Here is a 19,792-nt window from a genome sequence, read left to right as displayed (position 1 = left end):
TGGAGTACTTGCTACAGTACATCCCATAAAGCAGAGAGCCAAATATTGTGCCTAAAGCGTATGACTCTGGGTTAGACGGTAGATTGCGTTCACTGCCGCTGGTTGACGCCTGGATCTCCGTGTATAAAATCAGACGTAATACCCACCAATGCTTGCCTTGCTTTTCATTTTAGAGCAAGCTTCTGCAAAGTTTGTTAGTCGTGTACTTTATCAGTAAAACAGTTTTAAGTGCACGTGTGTATATGTATAAAATATTTGTGCTATTGTATATAAATATGTCATATATAACAAAAATGTAAAGTTACTTGTAAGTAAAATTCATGTATTCTTACACCAATGTATTATATTCATTTTAAGATATACAAAGTGTGTTTTAAAAGAGAGGGTTGAGAAGTCAAATATAAGTGAAAGTTCTCATGTTTTCTTCCCATAAGTGCAGTGTTTCCGGGATTTAAATAAATGTAAAGGCACTTTGGCATTGCAAAGTGCTTCACAAATGTAAGTCTTGTTTTTATCACTATCATGGTTAGTCCACATTTCTTAAGGACTGCACTCCGGGCACTCCCCTGGACGTTCTAAGACAGAGGCGCGTGGAGCTTGTGTGAAGTGTTTTGCTGTTTCTCAGAGTTCCTTAAGACACCACTTTGAAATATTAAGTCTAAGCATAGTGGCTGGAAAAATACATCATCTTGAAGCGCATTTTAATAATTACCAAGAGTACTGCTTATTAAGCCCTTATTACTTGCCAGGCACTGTGCTGAGTGCTTTTGTTATACTAGAAACTAGTGTTTCTCTAAAAGGTGTCCCTCAGTGTGGACAGGAGCATGGAGGCTCCGCGTGGCTGGTCCCGTGGACAGTATGCCTGGAGAGACAGAGGCTGGGGGTAGTGGCATTTGCATGATTGAAGGTTGTACTAAGAGAGGTTAACTCGGTGTTGCTCCAGAGACAAGGGTTCTATCCAGAGGGAGTCGTCCTGACTTGATCTGGGAGAGAGAGAGAGAGAGACTCATCCGACAGCTGGAGCCCTTCTGTGCAGGGCTGCCTGGGGAGAAACTGCTTCCTGTTGCCAGATCCAGGGATAGTGTCCATTCCTCCATCAGGACAGAGATGAGACTAGTTGACCCTAAATTCCCTCTGACCTTTTAGGGCTTTATTATTCTTGGAGTCACTGAATTGCGTTTTGCTCCTCTGCTTGTACCCATTCCGCTCATTCCATATTGAAGGCCCGTGTCACTGCCTTAAGATCACTCACGCCACCTGTGTTTGCACCATCGCCACCCTTGCCAGGTCCTCTCCCTGCCCACCTGGTTCCCTGCAGTGGCCTTTGCATGGTTCCTGAGCGAGCTTTCCCCCACTCCGGTCAGTCCTCTGTGTCCTGAAGTCTAGTCTTCCTTAAGTGCCACCCTTGTTACAGTATCACACGTTTTCTCTTACTGCAAACCATGATACCACAAACTTTGCAGGTTAAAACAGCACGAGGTTCTTACTTTGTAGTTCCTAAAGGTCGGAAGTCCAGGTGTGGCCTGGCCGGATCCTCCACTCAGGGTCCCCCTGGGCTGAAATCACTGTGGGCCGGGGCCGTGCTTCTCCCCTGGGGCTCGGGGGCCGCTGGCAGAACTCATACCTTTGCATCTCTGCGTCTGAGGTCCCCGGACCACTCTGCTCCTAGCGGCCGCCTGGGCTTCTTTGCCATGTGGTCCTCAGGTAGCTCACACGGGGAGGCTTGCTTTCTTCTAGGCCAGCCAGGGTGTGCCTGCTTGCGACCGTTTGAAAATCTAACAACCTGTTTTTAATTATAGAGAGCTTCTCCCTGGAGGAGGCAGGCAGACCAGAGACCGCATCTGTTCACTCCTTGTCAGCGACGGCATCTGGGAGGACGTGGCCCTGACCAGTCTTAGGTCCAGCCTGATGGTTCCAAAAAGAGTTGTGTGTAGAGCTGCAGCTGTGCTAGGTGTCAGGGCTGCCTTTGTCACCATGCACCTCCCTAGGTGGCTGCTGAGTCTCTGCATGGCGGTGATTGTGGCTGGGCTGGACCTCCACCCACGAGCCAGGGGCAGGTGGGAGTGGGTGCATCGGGGTAGGGGTACCCCTCTTCCTTGGACCTCCAGAGTCACCCCTGGGCCTGCAGGACAGCGCTTCTGGGCTTCTGTTGGATGGGTCACACTTCATTGGCAACATTGATTTTATGTTTATTTGTGAAGGGACAATATGAGATTACCAAATAAAATATAATTTCAAGTGCTGTGAATGAAAGAATATATTACATTCACTGTTAATGAGATCCTGGTGCTGCAAAATGATTCCATGTAATGAATCCCAGGAAATCAATGAACAGTTTAATTACCATTGTGGCAGTGCTGTGTGAGAGTATTGCTTTGGTCAGTTTTACAATTTATCAATTTTCTTTTCCTTTCTTTAAATTAATTGCTTTGATGAAGTAAGTATAAATACATTCTTTGTTAGCTTTTGATCTTTTTTTTAGAAATGTGTTACAAAATTCAGATTTCTTCCTTTTTAGTAATACTGGCCCCTGTATTATAAAAAATAATGGCCCCTGTATTATAAAAAAATACACATTTTTTAATGTGTATTACCGTTTACAATTTGTATATTTTTAAATGAGGCAGTATTTCCATTTTGTAAATTTAATCATTGCTAAGTCTTACTAAAACGTTGTCCTGGGCTTCCCTGGTGGCGCAGTGGTTGAGAGTCCGCCTGCCGATGCAGGGGACACGGGTTCGTGCCCTGGTCCGGGAAGATCCCACATGCCGCGGAGCGGCTGGGCCCGTGAGCCATGGCCGCTGAGCCTGCGCGTCCGGAGCCTGTGCTCCGCAACGGGAGAGGCCCCAACAGTGAGAGGCCCGCGTACCACAAAAAAAAACCCCAAAACCAAAAAAAAAAATTGTCCTTTTCTCTCTGTCATTCTTTTGTAAACTGTTTTCTGTCTCTTCTCAACTTACCACTTGACCCATCAGTCAAAAATTTGATGTGCTTTCTGTGTTTATTGTCCATTACCCAGTCATGCTCTGGGGGCAAATAAAAAGAAAAACACTGCTTTTGTGTGTCTGCATACCCTTTTCAATTTTAAACAAAGTGAATTTTCTTTTTACAGTATTTTTAGCTTGACAGTTCAGTGACTATGTTGCTATCTTTTCCACTATGGTGGTAATTGATTTTTAAAACTTATTTATAAATCACAATACAAAATATTGACCTGGATATTTAGAGACATCTAAAGTTGTTTTTTATTTTGGTGACTCTAGATTTTACTAATTATATATTGAGAAAGTTATCATGGATTTTCTACACTCTTTTAACTTACCATAGATGTTTATAAGTAGTCTACTTTTTTAAAAATAAATTTATTTGTTTATTTTTGGCTGCGTTGGGTCTTCGTTGCTGCATGCAGGCTTTCTCTAGTTGTGGCGAGCGGCGGCTACTCTTCGTTGCAGTGCGCGGACTTCTCATTGTGGTGGCTTCTCTTGTTGTGGACCACGGGCTCTAGGCACACGAGCTCAGTAGTTGTGGCTCACGGGCTCTAGAGCACAGGCTCAGTAGTTGTGGCGCACGGGCTTAGCTGCTCCGTGGCATGTGGGATCTTCCCAGGCCAGGGTTTGAACACGTGTCCCCTGTGTTGGTAGGCGGATCCTTAACCACTGAGCCACCAGGGAAGCCCAGTAGTCTACTTTTGGTCTAAGATTCAAGGTCTCAAAATAGAGTCAAGAATTATTTCAACTGATTTACTCTATGGAGAGAAGCAGTTTACTGAGTTCCACTTTGAGAGGGAGAACCCTGCTGTCTCTTTTCCTTTGAATTCCCGCATTGACACCATGGACTCTTTGTTCTTCGGGTACTGCTGGGAAGGAGCCTGGGTGTTGAGAACTCTTCTCCCAGTCCTGGCTTGTCGCCACACGTGGGGTGACACGTGAGGAGCCACTGAACCCATGTTCAGGGCTGCTGAGTTGTGCAAAACAAGATGACTGATCCTAGAACACAGCCTGTTGTAAGGCTTAGCGGTTGATGTTGTGATGTCTGGAAAGAGTGACAAGCCTCCGCAAAGGAGGGTGCTGCTTGAGTTTTGCGCATCTCTTGCTAGGTAGGTATGGCTAGGGCTCCTGCCTCCATGGGCTTATATTCCATGGAGGCGCTGGAGTGTGACAAGTACCAGGAGGGAAATTGAAGGGTGATGTACCTGGGGAGAGCCTCCCGCACATGAGATGGTCAGGGAAGTTCTCCCTAAGACGTGATATTTAAGACAAGATCTAAAGGACGAGAAGGATCCAGTTATGGGAAGAGGCAGAGGGAACAAAAAGTACAAGGACCTTGAGGCAAAAAAGAGCCTGACCTGCTCAGAACAATGCCTAATGTCCAGCACGGTACCGATTGTGGGTTAGGTGTGCAGTAAATGTTTGTCGAGTGAATAAGTGAATGACTGGATCTGAAATACCTATCTTATTTTTCACTTTTGAGTGTAATGGAGTTAAAGGAAAATTGGCGTTTTTCTATAGTGAACACATATAGTTTTTATAATCAGAAAAATGTTTTGTAAAACTTTTTTTTTAATGAAAGATCAGCCTACAGGTCATGTTGTTGTACTGGATTGTTTCACATGGAGGGGGCTTGCTTGGCCGTTACCGTCTGGCCCTGCGTGGTGACGAGCTCTGCTCTGTTTCTGTGTTGCAGCCCTTGTGGTCAGCACCACCTCAGCCGGATTTGCCTTGGCCCCAGCACCTTTTGACTGGCCCTGCTTCCTGCTGACTTTTGTCGGAACTGGCCTGGCTTCCTGCGCTGCCAACTCCATCAATCAGGTCAGTGTGTCACCTTTCAGCTGGATCACGATTTTGTTACTTCTTAGATGATGATATTGTCACATAAAAAAAAAAAAACCTTCCAGGCTTGCACCTGTAACTGGGAAGGTCCTGTGAACCTGTGTCCTACAAGGTCTGGGACACAGAATCAATTTGTCTTTTCTATTGAGGCGAAAGGTTTTCACATATTTTCAGAGGAGAGAGTGTTAGAGTATCTGCCTCAAATGACCAGGATTCGGGGTTAGGAAGTGTTTTAGGGCCGTCAGACTTTCTCCTCTTACCCACTTCAGGTACATTCCCCTGCGCTTACATTATTATGTGCTGTTCTTTCTTTGGTTTGACTTGTTTGCGTTTTAAACCACCACTATGCAAAACAGTGTATTTTAAACAAGCATATCCAGCTTAAAAAAAAAAATCAAAAATTCAGTATTCAGTAAACTTGGTGTGTGGAGTCAGAATATATCAAAAAATTAATTAGCACATTATTTTTAATGCATCTTCCCCTCCCTATTATGTATTATTTTAAACATCAAAGTGATTCTTTAAAATAGTTTTTTCCCTCCGCCTGGTCATCGTGGGGTGCCCCAGCCTTGTGGCTTTGTCATAAGATGCTGTGGTGGAAAAGTCTTGGCTAAAACGTAAAGAAAGTCATTTTCATCACCAGAACACCCAAGAGGAGTTGGCACGGTTTTAAAACTGGCGTCCAAGTTACCAGCAGGAAAACAGCTTGGCTGAGTGCATGCGTGAGTCGGTAGTCTGAAAAACATGAGTGTTTTCATTCGGTGATGCCGAACATCATTGTGGTGTTTACAATGTGTTACCAGCTTTTTGGAGAAGGATCCATCTATTTCAAATGAAGTTAATTTTTTGTTACAATTTTAAGCATCAAAACAGTCTTACAGTGAGGTTCAGACAGCCCTGCTCCTTTGTCCCTCCTGTAAACCATGATGCCATCTCTTCCAAGTTGCTCCTACCCTTTGCTGCCCTCCCATATTCCCTGGCTAAGAGAACGGTCATGGTTTCACAATGAACATGTTTTCAATGAAAATTGGAATAAAAAGCAGTACAAGCAAAATGGATTTATGTGGCTATTTTGGGGTCTAGGTTTCAAAATAGTTTTTAAATTATTACTTTTATGTAATTGTAAATCTGGGTCAAAAGATTAAGCCAGGAAAACATTCTAGTTTTCAGGCTCCTTTTAAAAATTGAAGAACTGCATTTATCCTTGGGATATTAACTGCTGTCTTCTGTTTCAATTACACGGATTTTTAAATAGAGGCTTCAGACAAAAGTGTGGAGACTCAGAAAACAACAAGAAACTAATAAGCATCAAATGGTTCAGAAATGCCCCAATATTATAAAAGATAATACAGAATGGCCTTGAGTTGGAGCTGCCTGCCTCCGCTCCCACCACCACCAGAAAGAAAAAGGTGGTTCAAGAATTCATCACGGGGAAAAACCCTTCAGTTGTAGCAAAGAAATATCTGGAGGAAATAAATGATTTACATTTAGGCAGAAATTTGTGGAAGCTGAACATAAACCAAGGTTTTAGAAATTTTAGAAGTTTAAATGAGTTTAGATGGCTATGTTAGTTCGCAGTCTGTAGGAAGTACGTTTGCTGCAGGGGGTGAGTTGGGTTCTGTTGGTTTTAAACTGGTGGGGTTCTTTCTGTGCTGACAAGTGGCAGTGCCTGTCGCTTCCGTTTGTCACCTCCGTAGGCTGGTTTCCTCGCCTGGCCCACCTCTCACGCACACAGCCGTCCTCCTCTTCTTCTGGAACTTTCTCACACCCTCTGCAGCAGCGTTGGGCGTGGTGTCCGCCCTTCATCAGTGCTATTGGACGCATGAATAATTTCTTCATCTTACTGTATTCATCACATTGCTTCCTTCCTCTTGCCTTGGACTGTGATTTCATTGGGAAGCCTTGTAATTACTTAAAAATCTCAATGGTTTCCACTGCTGTCGAATTTCATGGTTATTATGGTATCAGTTAGCTTCTTAAATTACAGTATTTTCTAAATAACGTTGGAAATATTTTAGTTCTAGTGTTAAGCAGTCTCATAAAATTAATATAAGGGAATGTGAGGCGATTTTCATTAGTGCTTTTCTTTAGTGTAAGCAGAACGAAGAGCACAAGGCCACAAGGATTTGCCTGAGTTTTTGACCAGCAGATAAAGAGTCCTTGGCAAAAAGGAAGCGCTTCCTGCTTTTTTTTATCTGCGACCCGCAGCATGTAGGATCTTAGTTCCCCGACCAGGCGTCGAACCTACGCCCCCTGCATTGGAAGCACGGAGTCTTAACCACTGGGCCACCAGGGAAGTCCCTTCCTGCCTTTTTGAGGGAGCTGGTGTTCAACTGAAAGAATGCAGATGTGTGGTTGGTGTGCCCGAACATTCTCCAGCTTCTGATAGAGTTCTATAGGGAGAAAATGTCCTTCCGTCACGTTTATAATAGGATTCAAGTAGCATTTCACATTTTTTTAATACTTCTCTTAGCTGTTATTCATTTAGTTCTGAGGATTTCTTATTCGTACCCTGCTTCTGTGATCTCTCTTTGTGAAAGTAGGAAAAATAAAGCGTTGGAAAACAGTTCTTACATTTCTTTTAAGGAGGGAAAATGAGGTTTAGCTTCTGATTTATGAAGTCCTGACTAATGCATAAAGAGATTCATGTATATGTAAGAAACCACTAACATGACAATATAAAAAGGAATTTTACACCCATGTTTTGTAAACCATATGCATACTTCATTTAAAGCCATAGGGCAGCTTGAAAGCGGGAATGCCTTCCAAGGATGAAAGCAATCCATAAAATTCAGCGACTGGAAGATAAAATGTTATATAGATGGCTTTGACTGATCGAATCTTGTAAAACGAGAGACCAAAAGGAAGAAGCTGAATAAATTCAATTAGAATGAATTAACAAGTTGAAAGATAAGAATTATCAGAAAATTATCATCACAGCTCTTGGCTATTTGACGTAACGGATACTGTTGTAATAAGCTGTATTGGGGATTATTTTACTTATGTTACACATATATGAATTTTTTTAATAAAGGTCAAGAGTGTATGTCAGTAAGTGCATTTCTACAGGATGAATTTTAACAGTGATTCCATTTTATGGGTGTGCCACAACTTTCCCAACCAATCCTCTACGGTTGCAACTTTTTGCTTCTACAAGTAATGCCACACGCACCTCTGTTTTTAAAGGACAAAATACTGGAAGTGAAATTGCTGAGAGAAAGGCTACCAGCCAAAGCATTTATGAAAATGATTTAATGCTGGAATGTATGATCTTAGCAGAATAATTAATTTCTAATATTCATACAATGCTTTAGAGTTTACAAAGCGTATTTACATAAATTATTACTTAAGCCGTACAACCCTGTGGGGTAGGTGGCATTATTTCCATTTCTGTTTGTAAAACGTTTTATTTTGCCGTTGAATTATTCTTTTTAAAAGCAACATTTAAAATTTTGATGAAAATAAAGTGTTTATTGCACATCAGTGAGAAACTGTAAGTAAAAATAACAGTAACATTTTTTATTTTATGTCCCCTTGTGCCAGGCACTGTTTTGTGTGAGTCACAGCAGAGAAAAAGCAAAAATCCCTGCCCTCGTATCTTGCATCCCAGCACCCAAATAGATCCACTGCTCTAGTAGCTTGTATCCCAGCACCCAAATAGATCCACCACTTACCATTGTGATTTATGTTATTACTGTGCAGACTTTTTTCACGCACATACCTTCATATTAATTTCTCACAGAAATGATATATATATAATATGTATATTTTCTATATATTTTTTCTTTTAAGTAGTATGTCATGAATGTCTTTCCATGTCGATATTTGCTATATAGCATGATTTTAAGAGTCCTATGTAGATATACCATGATTTGTTTAATTGGTTTCTCCTTATTTGACATTTTAGGGATTTTCAATTTTTGCCCAAATAAGTAATGCTGAGCTGAAATTCTTGTAGCTGAATCTTTGAACATGTCCACAACTATTTCTTTAGGTAGATTCCTGGAATTGTGCCCCTGTATTAAAAGATACATAGTTTTCAAAATAAAAAGTTAAAATTAAAAAAGATATGTATTTTAAGTACAGCTTAATTTCTTCCCTGAAGGTCTTTTTTTGTTTGTTTGCTTCAAATCAACTTACGCTTCCACTTGGCAGTGTGTGACAGCTCATCACTGATGCTGCGTATTGGAAAATCTATGCTGGGTTTATAGGTGACCTTAGATGTGTCCTTTTAATTCAAAGTGTTTTGATTCCTCAGGAGGTAGAGTGGTTTTTTATTTGGGGAGACTGTTTAAATGCTTATTTGCCATTTCTGTTTGCCCATTTTGCTGTCCGATGCTTGCCTTTGTTTAAGAAGTCTCGAAGTACGTAGATTGGATTAACTTTTTCTCACGTAAGGTCGGAATATTTTCTGCAGTTTTTTGGGGTTGTTTTTGAAGTGCAGATGTTTCATATGTTTATACAGTCAGATCTTTTAATTTTTAATACAGGGTTTCTTAGTCTTGGCCCTCTTGACTGTTTGGGCTGGAAAACTTTGTCCTGTGCATCCTGGGGTGTTTCCCATGGTCCCTGGTCTTTGCCCACTGGATGCTGTTAGCACCAACCCCCTAGTTGTGACGCCTGAAAATGTCTTCAGACGTTGCCAAATGTTGCTTGGGGACTTGGTTGAGAACTACGGCTTTGATGATTTCTACTTTTGGTTTCACTCTAGATCCTGGCTACAGCTCCTGCCTCGGGCAGTCTCTGGCTCACCTTTCTTCTTACGTAACTGCCCACTGATGGCTGGAGTGACCATGTGGCCTGGTTTATGCTGGTGTTCCTCGTGTAATTATTAACAACGCCCCTTTTAACTCAGTTTAGACAAGAAATCCTGTGTCTCTCTCTTCATAGCCCACCTGCACCTTCCATCTTTCACTATAAGTGTGGTGTGGTAAAAGCATCTTTGTATCAAATGATTTGGGCTTGGGTTCTGGCTTTTCTACTCCCAAGTGCACTGATTGGACCCGGGTCAACTGGCTTGCCTCACCTTCACCCTCTCTGTAGTTACGTGTTGGATCTACTGTCAGGCTGATTGTGGTGCTGTGTGTGCGCCTGCAAATAAGACCAAGAATATTTTCCTCCATTATTACTCTGCTGTTGGTAGATTGTTCAGGAAGTTTGGTGACTCGTTTTGTGTTGGATCTCTTTAGTTTTTATAATATCCCTGGTATACTGAATACTACGGTTGCCATTTACTTTCAGGGTAACTGGCTCTGTTGATGGGCAGCCTGATGATTCGAAATGTCTTCCTCCTATTGAGCCAAAGTCGGCCTCCTTATCCCTCCAAACTATGGGTCATTGCGCTCCTGTCTGTGACAGTTCAGTGTCCCTTCTTCCTTGTGACCGTGCTCCCAGTCTATCACTTCCTAACTGTGGTTAATAGGCTCTTGTGGTGTTGCAGTGAAATTATTCATCTGTAGCTCATCCCTAGGGAACGCTGAACTCCTTGAGACCAGTGATTATGATTTACTGATCTTGTCTGACCATCACCTCTTCCCACAGCATATAGCTGGCCAGGAGGGTGAAATTCCAAAGGAAGTCATACTGGGAAAAAAAGGAATATTTATGGGGGAAGCCGGGGAAAGTAGTAAGAGATTTCCATAACAGTAGTCGCAGCTGACACTTATTTCGCACTTAACCAGATGCCAAGTAAGGTTCTAAGCATTTTGTAAGTATTAGCTTGTTTGTTTAAATCTACGTTCATGGGATTTCAAAAAATGGCTCCTTTGAAAGATGAAATAAATGATGAATGAATTCATAACCTAGACTTAGCTCTGAGAAGAACTATTGATGTTCTCAGAGACTTTATTTTGGAGAAAATGACAAGAAAGGCACAAAACGTAAGTAGAGTTTCAGATCTGAGAGGTTATAATTAGAGAGGTAAAGGAGATAAGGTCATGTTATCTTTGGGATCTAGTGTATCAGAGTGTTGAATTTTTATGAAAGGAAATGAAAGAGATCAAGAGGTGTGAATAAAATAGGGTCAAGAAGAGACCTGTTTTTTGTTTGATACTGACAGTACTTGAGAGACTTTTCATGGCTGAAGTAAGGTAAAAAGGAAGAGCTTTGGATAAAGAGCTCTGAATTTTAGGGTGGGTAGGGCAAAAGAAAATTCACAGCCTTTTAAACTGTGAGAGGAGAGACAGATAAAGATTTTCCTGTTTTCTCAGTGAATATGAGATTAATATCTAAAGCATCTTTCTCTGTTTTCCCTTTCTCTGATGTTTTTTTTGTTTTGACTCTGCAGTCTGCCTTGAGCAATAGGAGTTGACTTCATCTTCCATGTTGAACAGAAGTGGTTAGGAAACTCGGTGTTGTATTCTGGGGGAGGAAGGCTGATGTCAGCGAACACTGGCGATGTGATGTATAGAACGTATTGTCTGTGTAAGAAAAATCAATAAGAGAAATGTATTTTTCTTCTGAATGTTGTGATTTGTTTGACGTCGATGTTTTAACTGGTGGGCAACTTGCGTTCACTCCGAGGCTTCTGCAGTCCGCAACTTGTGGCTTAGTCAGATGACTCAGATTAGCTACTGCGCTAGATCAGTTTTGCAGAGTCTTCGAATAGCATGTGGGAAAAAGTCTCCAACTAAATATGTTTTTTATATAAGGCAAATGATGAGCATTACTGAGCAACATCAGAAAGAAAATGCGTTTTCAATGCAGTCTCTTTCCCTGCATTGATATAACCCCAAATAGTTCCTAAATTACATTTGATTCCTTACTCCAGCATGATCCGTCTAAGTAGAGTGAGTTTGGCATTGGAATTCATAACCGCATAACTCTAGGTGAAGTTTGGCCAGCAAATGTAGAGATGACGATAATTTGAACATATATTCGTAGACAGTATTTTATAATTTACATGCCACCTTAACTGACCATTATTTTGTTTGCTTCTTACAACAACTCTGAGGTGGCATCGTCCCAGTGCTGTAGAAGAAAAAACTTGATCACACATCTGAACCTGGTCAAATTGAGAGCAGAATCTATGGGCCGTGGGCCCCTAGTTCACTGCTTCTTCCCCTCGCTTGAAATGTGTTAGTCCGGGCACCACTCGGAATAGGGCTGTTCCCACTGACTGAGTCACCTTCCCTCAGCTGACTGGCATCCTTGCTGTGGAGCCCTGGAGGTGAAGGAGCCGTCATGGGCCGGCAGTGTCTCTGTCTCTAGTGAGACAGGGAGGATTTGAAGCACTTACGCCCTGTAGAAGCCAAGTGCTCCATTAATGTTAGATGTTATTATTGTTATTGATATAAAAGTGTGGCCTGTTTCTGGCCCACTTTCAGAATCTGGTTACCGTCCAGTTATCTCCAGTTAGGGTCATAATGTAGAGAATGGGATATTTTCCTCAGTGTACTAAGAGCCTTGGGTTAGCCCTGCAAACTGTAATATATGCATGTGCGTGAATATGCGTATATATTTATTTCAAGCGTGTAACACCTGCACGTGGTATTGGAATATGTGGGGACTTGGGCTCAGCAGGCATTATTCGTCCTCTGCCACTTCATAGCCGTGTGGAGTTGTGTAGTCAGTGCTGGTAAATCTAAGAAATACTGGTGAAAAAGGCTGATAAATCGCAAAAGCAGGAATTTAATTGAGACATAATGGAATTAATGGAAGTGATACTAATGTAGGTTTTTGGAGTTGTGGTTCTTGGCTTGTGTCTCTGGGCAGCGGGTTGTGATTGACTGTGATGTGGGAGGTTTAGAAACTTGCTTCCTGCCTGGATGGCTCCCTGTCTTCTGAACCCAGCAGGAGTCAGGCTGAGTTTTTCCCAAATTATCTTTCTTTTCTTTTCTTTTTTCCCCAAGTCTTCAGTTATGTTTTGCCTTTCCTGATAGCTTGTTCATCTGAATCCCTTCAGCTTGTTTGTTCTCTGCTCGGAGCCAGCCTCCCTGCCCTGCTGTTTTCTAGGTGAGGTTGACTCTTGGTTGACTGATGACACTGATGTCAAACTTGACCATGAGGACTGACCCTGGGAAGCCATCTCATACTCACACTCTCTTTGTCTTAGTCGCTGCTCTTAGTGTTTAACACGTGAAAAATTTCAATGTTTTAGTATTTTCACTTTAAAATCGGAGTCATTTGATGACTCTGAATTCCATACTGAACTTCCAGACACTTGAATAAGAATAGGAATCAGGGTGTCCGCGATGGACAGTGGAACAGATCTGTTAGACCTGTGCTCTTGAATGCAAACCGACTTTTGAGGATCCTTTGTTTGTTGCTATTTCTAACCAGTTAAGGAGCTCCATACTGCTTTAGGCAAGGTATTAGACCTTTAAAATTTGTATGTAAGTAATTAAGTAAATCCTAAAATTCACATTTTCACGACCACCCAGTCCTGTCTTATCGATTTTCCAAGAAGTTTTAGAAAATATTGTTTGGTAAGAAGGGGAAATTACTTACCTGTGTGATTAATCTTAAGGAAAATTTCACTCTGGCATTTCCTTCAGATCCCATGCCAGATTTCTCTTGGAAGCAGTGATCACAGGGGGAACAAAGAAATTCTAAAGGATTTGAATGATGGAGTGTAAAGATAAGATGAAACAAAAGAGAAAATTGGGTAGTAGTTAATAAGATTTATGTATACTTGTAATATAGAGTATCCTTATACCTGAAAATATACTGTGTAACCTTAAAATACTAAGAAAATACGCAGTTTTAGCTTTTATTCCAACGGAGATTTCTTTAATCCCAGAAGATATTTACCTGCTAGCTTATAAAAAAGAAAACTACGGCTGAAATAAAAGTCTAGTGTATTATCCTAACATTTTCATTAATATATCTGAGTAAAATTACGTTATTCTGATACCACTTTTAGCAAAAATATGGTTGATGATCTAGAAAATTGCTACTGTTCATATTGCTGTTATTAGGTGAACTAATACGAAGGATTAAACGGTGCTGTGTATAATTTCCTTAAACAGCTTGCTCAAGATACGTGGCTAAAGATCTCTCTCCTAAAGCTAATGCTGTCAACTCCTAATTTAAAATAATGGGGATTAAACAAGACGTGGGATGTTAAGAATTTAAAAATATCTTAAGACCAGATTCTCAGTTCTTATCAGAATATTCAGGGATTTTGTAAATTAGGGTATTAGTAAAGGACACTTTTGACTGAGCCTGGATTCCCTCCTTGATTTTCACTTGCTCTTGAGTAAATGACGGAATGGCAAAATAGCTTATTTAAATAAGCATGCGGTTAACCTGGAACAATTAGACAGTCCCCGGATTCAAAGTCTAACATGTTTTCGCAGAAGAAGAAAAATCGTTCTTAAGTTTTTCAGCAGAGAGATATTTAGCCATCCCAAATGCCTCTGGCTTAAGTAAAGTCAGGTCGCATTAAAAAATGATGCTTTCCATAAGTATGTGGTGAACAATCAGGCCTCAGGACTTTGCTTTAATGCCTTTGAAAGTCAGGAAGATGTGACTGAGCTGGCTTTCACTCGCGCAGAGTTTTGTTTGTTCTGCTGAGTTCAAGTCCAAATCGCCGAGGCGGGGAGGGGGGAGGCTGTTGGAGTCTCCCCGGCATCCCCCGCCTGTTGGAGAGAGGCTCCGATTTGCCCGTGACCAAAAAAGCAGGGTGCCGTTACGTAGTAGGAACTGCTAGTACCAGGTGGTCGTCTCTTCCTGAAAGTCATTTTCGGGAAGGATCCTCGCATGTTCATCGGCTCCTTTTGCCAGTGATCAAAAGGTCAGTCCCTGCTCTGAAGTAGCACCTAGCCTGGTAGGGAAGACAGTTGTGTAAATAAGTACAGTGGAATAATAAAGCACACTAGTATAGGCGAAGAATACAGGCACTGTACAGGGAAGGGGCCGGGAGTGGGCATTGCCCCCTCTGGAGGGCAGGAGAGCTTCCCCAAGAAGGGACCAGAGCCTCCAAAGGTCAGGTGGGTGTTTACCAGCTAGATGCGTGTGAGAGGGGAACTTTCCAGGCAGAGAGAAGGTCATGAGTAAAGACCCGGAGACTGAGGCCCCAGTTGGGGCTGTGCTGTGAGATTCGGCCGAAGGACTCAGCAGGGGTGGGGCATCGCAGCCGGCCTGCCATGCTCAAGCATCCGGACTACCCTGTAGGTGCTGGGCAACCATGGTGGGTGGTCATAAAGCCATCACACCTGTAACGGCTCTCAAGCACTCTAAGGGTGGAGAAGAAGGCGCTGACTTTGACCCACGGACGCTGCGTGGTCCGTTTCCTCTCCAGCCCCACCTCCTTCCACGTCCCCGTCTTAGATCATGGAGTCTGCCGGGATCACAGCTGAAGTGTCATTCATTCAGCAGACGCTTCCTGCAGGCCTGTGTCCTGCCAGGCACTGTGCTTGGTGCTGGCAGCAGGAAGGTCGCTCATCTGTTGGAGTTTAAGTGGAAAAGCAAAAGGTGGGCGATAAATATTTTAACAAGAAAACACCAGGCAGGGACGAGGACGCGATGAACGTAGAAGCAGGCAGTGCAGCAGCGTCAGGTCCCCACCTGCATCACCTGGGCAGCGTGCCTTCATGGCGCTTTTCACGATTGTAAGGATGCGTTTGGGTGATTGATTGATTGTAAGCTCAGTGCGGGCAGTGATCTTGTCTGTTTCTCTGGCGCAAGGGAGCCGCTCAGAGAGGCCAGGAAGGCTGAGGGTCGAGCCCAGGCTCACTGACCAGGCTGCTGGTGGAGGTTCGGTATCTGCCACCCGTGCGCCCTGTGACTCGGGCGGTTGACCGAACCTGTCTCAGCAGAGGACGTTGTTGAGAAAGTAAATGACGCAGTTAGTTCTTAGAGAGGGGCCCGGTACTTAGAAGGCAGGCAGGCAATGTTAATTATTATGACTTCTTATTAACAGGAATTTATTGACTGAGGAAAGGAGATGGGGAGATTTTCTTTCTATAAAAATTGATTCAGCTTTTCTGGGACGCCAAGCTTGAGGACAGACCGCTTCAGATAACAAGTAGAGCTCATGAGAGCTTGAAGGGGCGTCGTTAGGAGAGATGCCAAGTTAGAGGACTTGATCGTTAATTTGATGTCCTAGTGCAGAAAAGAAAGGTGTGTACACACCTGGTAGATTTCTGACACGGGGGAGTGGGTGGATAGAGTGCCATCCACCCATGATGCCCAGGTGGGGAACACAGAAGAAGGAGCAGGTCTTGGCAAAGAAATAATAATGCAGTCTGGATTTGGCGGCGTGGAGTGGGGGGGAGAGGGGTGGCGGGTAATGTTTGCCGCGCTTTTGGCGTCTCCAGGTGGAGATGGGTGGGGCCAGCATCCGAGCAGGAGACAGAGACAACGAAAATGTGGAGAGCTGGTACCAGAAAACTGGCGGCGGGCATCCAGGTGAGAGTGAATGGGGGCTTGGGGCAGAGGGCAGCCTGGACTTGAGGACAGTAGAGAGGCTGCACTCTGTGGGCTGGGACTGGTGTGAACATTTTGGGTGTTTTCTGTGATGGGAAAATAAAGATCTTGGACAGAGGGAAGTTATGTCAGAGGCGTGTGGATGGATCGACTCAGAGTAAAACCCCAAGTCCCCCCGCCTGGGTGCTGCTCTCCTCCCTCTGGCAGCCTTGCTCATCCAGCTCCAGCCACGCGGCTTCTTTGCCCTCACCCCAGCCCATCAGTAACGCTCCTGGCGAGAGTCTGGGGGTCTTCGTGCCCACTGCCTCCTCACAGGTGTCCACGTGGCTTCGCTCCAACTTCCGCTCAGGTTTCTCCGGCCCTGAGCCAAGGGCAGGCCCACACTCTGCACTCCTGTCCCTCTCCTCTGACCTTGGTTTTATCTATTGCTCTTCCCCCAGGGCCTAGAAAACGGTCCGACACATAGTAGGAGCTCAGCGTGTGAATGAGTCAGTGATGACTGTTGCTTATGGTTTGGTGGGAGAGATGGATGTCAATCAAAAAAGGACACAGATAAATGTAAAATCCCAACTGTGGTGAGTGGTTGAGGCATTCAGGGCACACAGAGGGGATGCCTAGCCCGTCCGTGAGGAAGACAGTCAGTGCGTTGATGCCGAAGAAGCAAACTGGAAACCTGTGCTTGGCCTCGTCATTCACCCCGGTCTTCCTGTGGATTGCGTCTTGGGGTGAGGAGGGACTTACCTGGGGGCAGATCCAGCTGTGCACCCCCCAGCCCCTTAGGCTACCTAGTTCCTGGGACTATAATTGTGTTTGTAGGAAACAGTCTTGCTGGAAAGTGATTATAGACAAGCCTAAGAAGTGAGATTTTTTTTTTTTAACCTTTTCCGTGATCACAGGGAATTCGTCTCAGTTACCCACAGTGATTTTTTCCACTTCAGAGACAAATGCTTTGGTGTCTCTTCCTTCCATGTTTTATTTGCCATTTGAGGGCTGTGTGGTGGCCTTGATGAACTGGAGGGTGAGTGCCCTGACCAGGGAGCAGCTGCTGTACTCAGCCCAGATCAGTGCAGAACCCGTGCAGCTGGAACCTCCGGTTTTTCAATACAAGCTAGACACTTGGGTTTTCCTGTGAAATTTCCTGAGTTTTCAGTGTGAAGTGTTGGCTCAATTTTTTGAAACCCTGTGTATTCCAAACAAAACCTGTCAGTGGATTGAATTTTCCTTGAGGACTCCACCCCCAAGTCTAGCCTTTGAAATAGGACACACAATTTATATATTATCATTTACCAAAATATTTTTAAGAAGAAGAAAGCATAGAAAAATCTTCCTTCTGAAAACAGAATTTTCACAACTAAATGGTGGAATGTACTTTTCTCCCCTTATTTTCATCATGCCAAGAAAAGTGAAGCACAAAATATCTCAGTAAGTTAGGTAGAATCAAGCCGGTGAATCTCAGGCTGGAGATGAAGCGGCTGCCTTTCTTGGACACGTGTGTCATCGCAAGCTGTACCATAGAAGAGCTCGTTATTTCCAAATTTAAGAAAGGGGGTATGGTACTGTGGTAGCATACAAAAGGGAAAGCCAAGGAGGGCCAACTGAAAATTGCTTCAAGAAACACCTGGAAATTTCAAATGTGTTTACAATTATTTTATCACCGATGGTGACGGGGTTACATTTCAGAAAGTGCCGTTAATTGTAACGGAGTAACAGACAGCTCTCTGTGCAATTTAAGTCCGTTGAGTATCAGCACCTTCAAAGACAATAAAAATTCCAGCCTGCATTTATCTATCCCCCTGTGAGGAGTTACTACAATGGATATTGTATCATTCCATGTGAAATTCTTTGCCTTAATCGTCTCTCATTTATTTGCAGTTGTCTGAGGTCAGTTTTCCATTTTGCAGTTGTCAAACAGCTGTCAAATTAAAAGACCAGATCCTGTGTTAATTTACATTTCGTGCCATTCCATATTAGTGCATTTCTTGGCTCAAGTATTTAAATAGTTATCCATATGTCTTAATCATCCTTTCCCTCATTAGCCCATGTTTTCCCCCACAAATGTCCACATACAAATTAAGTATGATACTCTAAATATCTTTATTACTTTCTAAGCATAGCTTTAAACGATTTGCGTGAACTTTTAACAAAATCACTTGAATTAACCAGTTAATCCGCCGTTGCTTTTGCAAGAAGAGAAAGTCAAATCAATGTAAACATGTCATTTTCTTACTTTCGTTGTCATGCTTGTTTGCATGCTTACTTTTATAATTTCTGTCAGATTGAAGCCTAAATAGTCACTGAATGTAGAATTCTTAATTTGCTTTCTAAATGTCTGCGTAGGAGAGTGTAACAGTAAAAAATTCAGCGTCCATTTTTAAAGTTCATTGATCAAAGACGTGTTTCTGGATATGCCACTGATGTTTTACAACAAAGTGTCTCAAGCTGCCAGCAAGTGACATTAACACTGTAATCCTCTGTAAAGAGGTGTTAAAAGATAAACTGAGGCATCTTAAATTTTTCAAGTTTCTTCGAGCAAAAATTGGTCCAGGCTGGGCAGCACCAAACCAGAAGTGGTTAGGGGTGCTCCCAAGACAGGAGCCAAGGAAAAGGCTTTTCCTAGAGAGGAGGCTAGCGAAGCCAGGAAATGATTTGATTGGCTGTAGCTTGAGCCTTATTTGGGAACCTGGTTGGCTGTTTGTGTTTGGCTGTCCTTAGGTTTTGACTCCTTCACCTCTGAGATATTTACAGGCTTAGGTTTTGTTTTGCATACGCAGGCTGCTGAGACATTAGGGACATCTCAGTCTAAAGGGCTCCTTGTTTATTGAATTTAACAGAGGTTCACTCTAGGTGTTTGAGGCATATGTCAGAGTTAAGTAATTCAATCAAAGAATTACAATCATAAGCATATATAATTCTTAGTTATTCGATAGAAAACACTTTAAGTGGATATTCTTAAGTATGGCCATTAGAGATTAGTATGTGGTAGCACAAAAACATTGCCCTATTAAGTTATATTTAACCTTTTGCACTCAGGTCATTTTAATCAATATTTGTTTAGTATGTGTTTTCCATAAACTTGTATGTTAGGGCTTAATTTAACCTTTTTTGGATTTTGATGCATTCTGCCCTGATCTTATAATTCCCTGTAGCTTTCTGTGACACCGTTTATTAGATTGCATTTTATGTTTTGCATATCTGAACGTGCACTAGCCTCTGAGCCCCTTTCTGGCTGCAAGGGCATATTTTGTTTATCTTAATTCCCGGCACCGGCACTCACTGAATGGCTGTTGAATAAGAAAATGAGCCCTCAAGTGATAAGGTAGATCAGTGGTGAAAGGGGCCTAAATCAGCATTGTTGCTCTGGGCCTTTGTTATTCTAACCTCATCACAGCTGTTATTTAAAAAAATCACATTTTACAAGGTAAAGAGGAGGATAATCCTGTTGTTTGTACAAATTCTCTTGGAAACTTATTAGCCATCTTTGAAAGGATTAGCATTAAGATTATAATAAAACAAGTTGAATTAAAATTGAATAATACGAAGGGAGCAGATAGAATCAAGCTTAAGTTAATGACAATGTAAAAGTTATTTATTAC

General features: G+C 42.7%; 1 protein-coding gene across 1 annotated transcript in view; it reads left to right on the top strand.

Annotated features, from left to right (window-relative positions):
* Window positions 1-19,792, top strand: part of COX10 (cytochrome c oxidase assembly factor heme A:farnesyltransferase COX10) — a 110,415-nt gene that overhangs the window by 17,250 nt on the left and 73,373 nt on the right. The window contains exon 4 of the mRNA XM_067715749.1: window positions 4,684-4,808. Within this exon, the coding sequence (XP_067571850.1) occupies window positions 4,684-4,808 (125 nt within the window). The remainder of the gene's footprint in view (window positions 1-4,683; window positions 4,809-19,792) is intronic.

This window comes from Pseudorca crassidens, chromosome 19 (assembly GCF_039906515.1).
Source record: "Pseudorca crassidens isolate mPseCra1 chromosome 19, mPseCra1.hap1, whole genome shotgun sequence".
Lineage (NCBI taxonomy): Eukaryota > Metazoa > Chordata > Mammalia > Artiodactyla > Delphinidae > Pseudorca > Pseudorca crassidens.
Note: the sequence above shows the minus strand (reverse complement) of the source record. Positions and strands in the feature narration are given on the sequence as shown.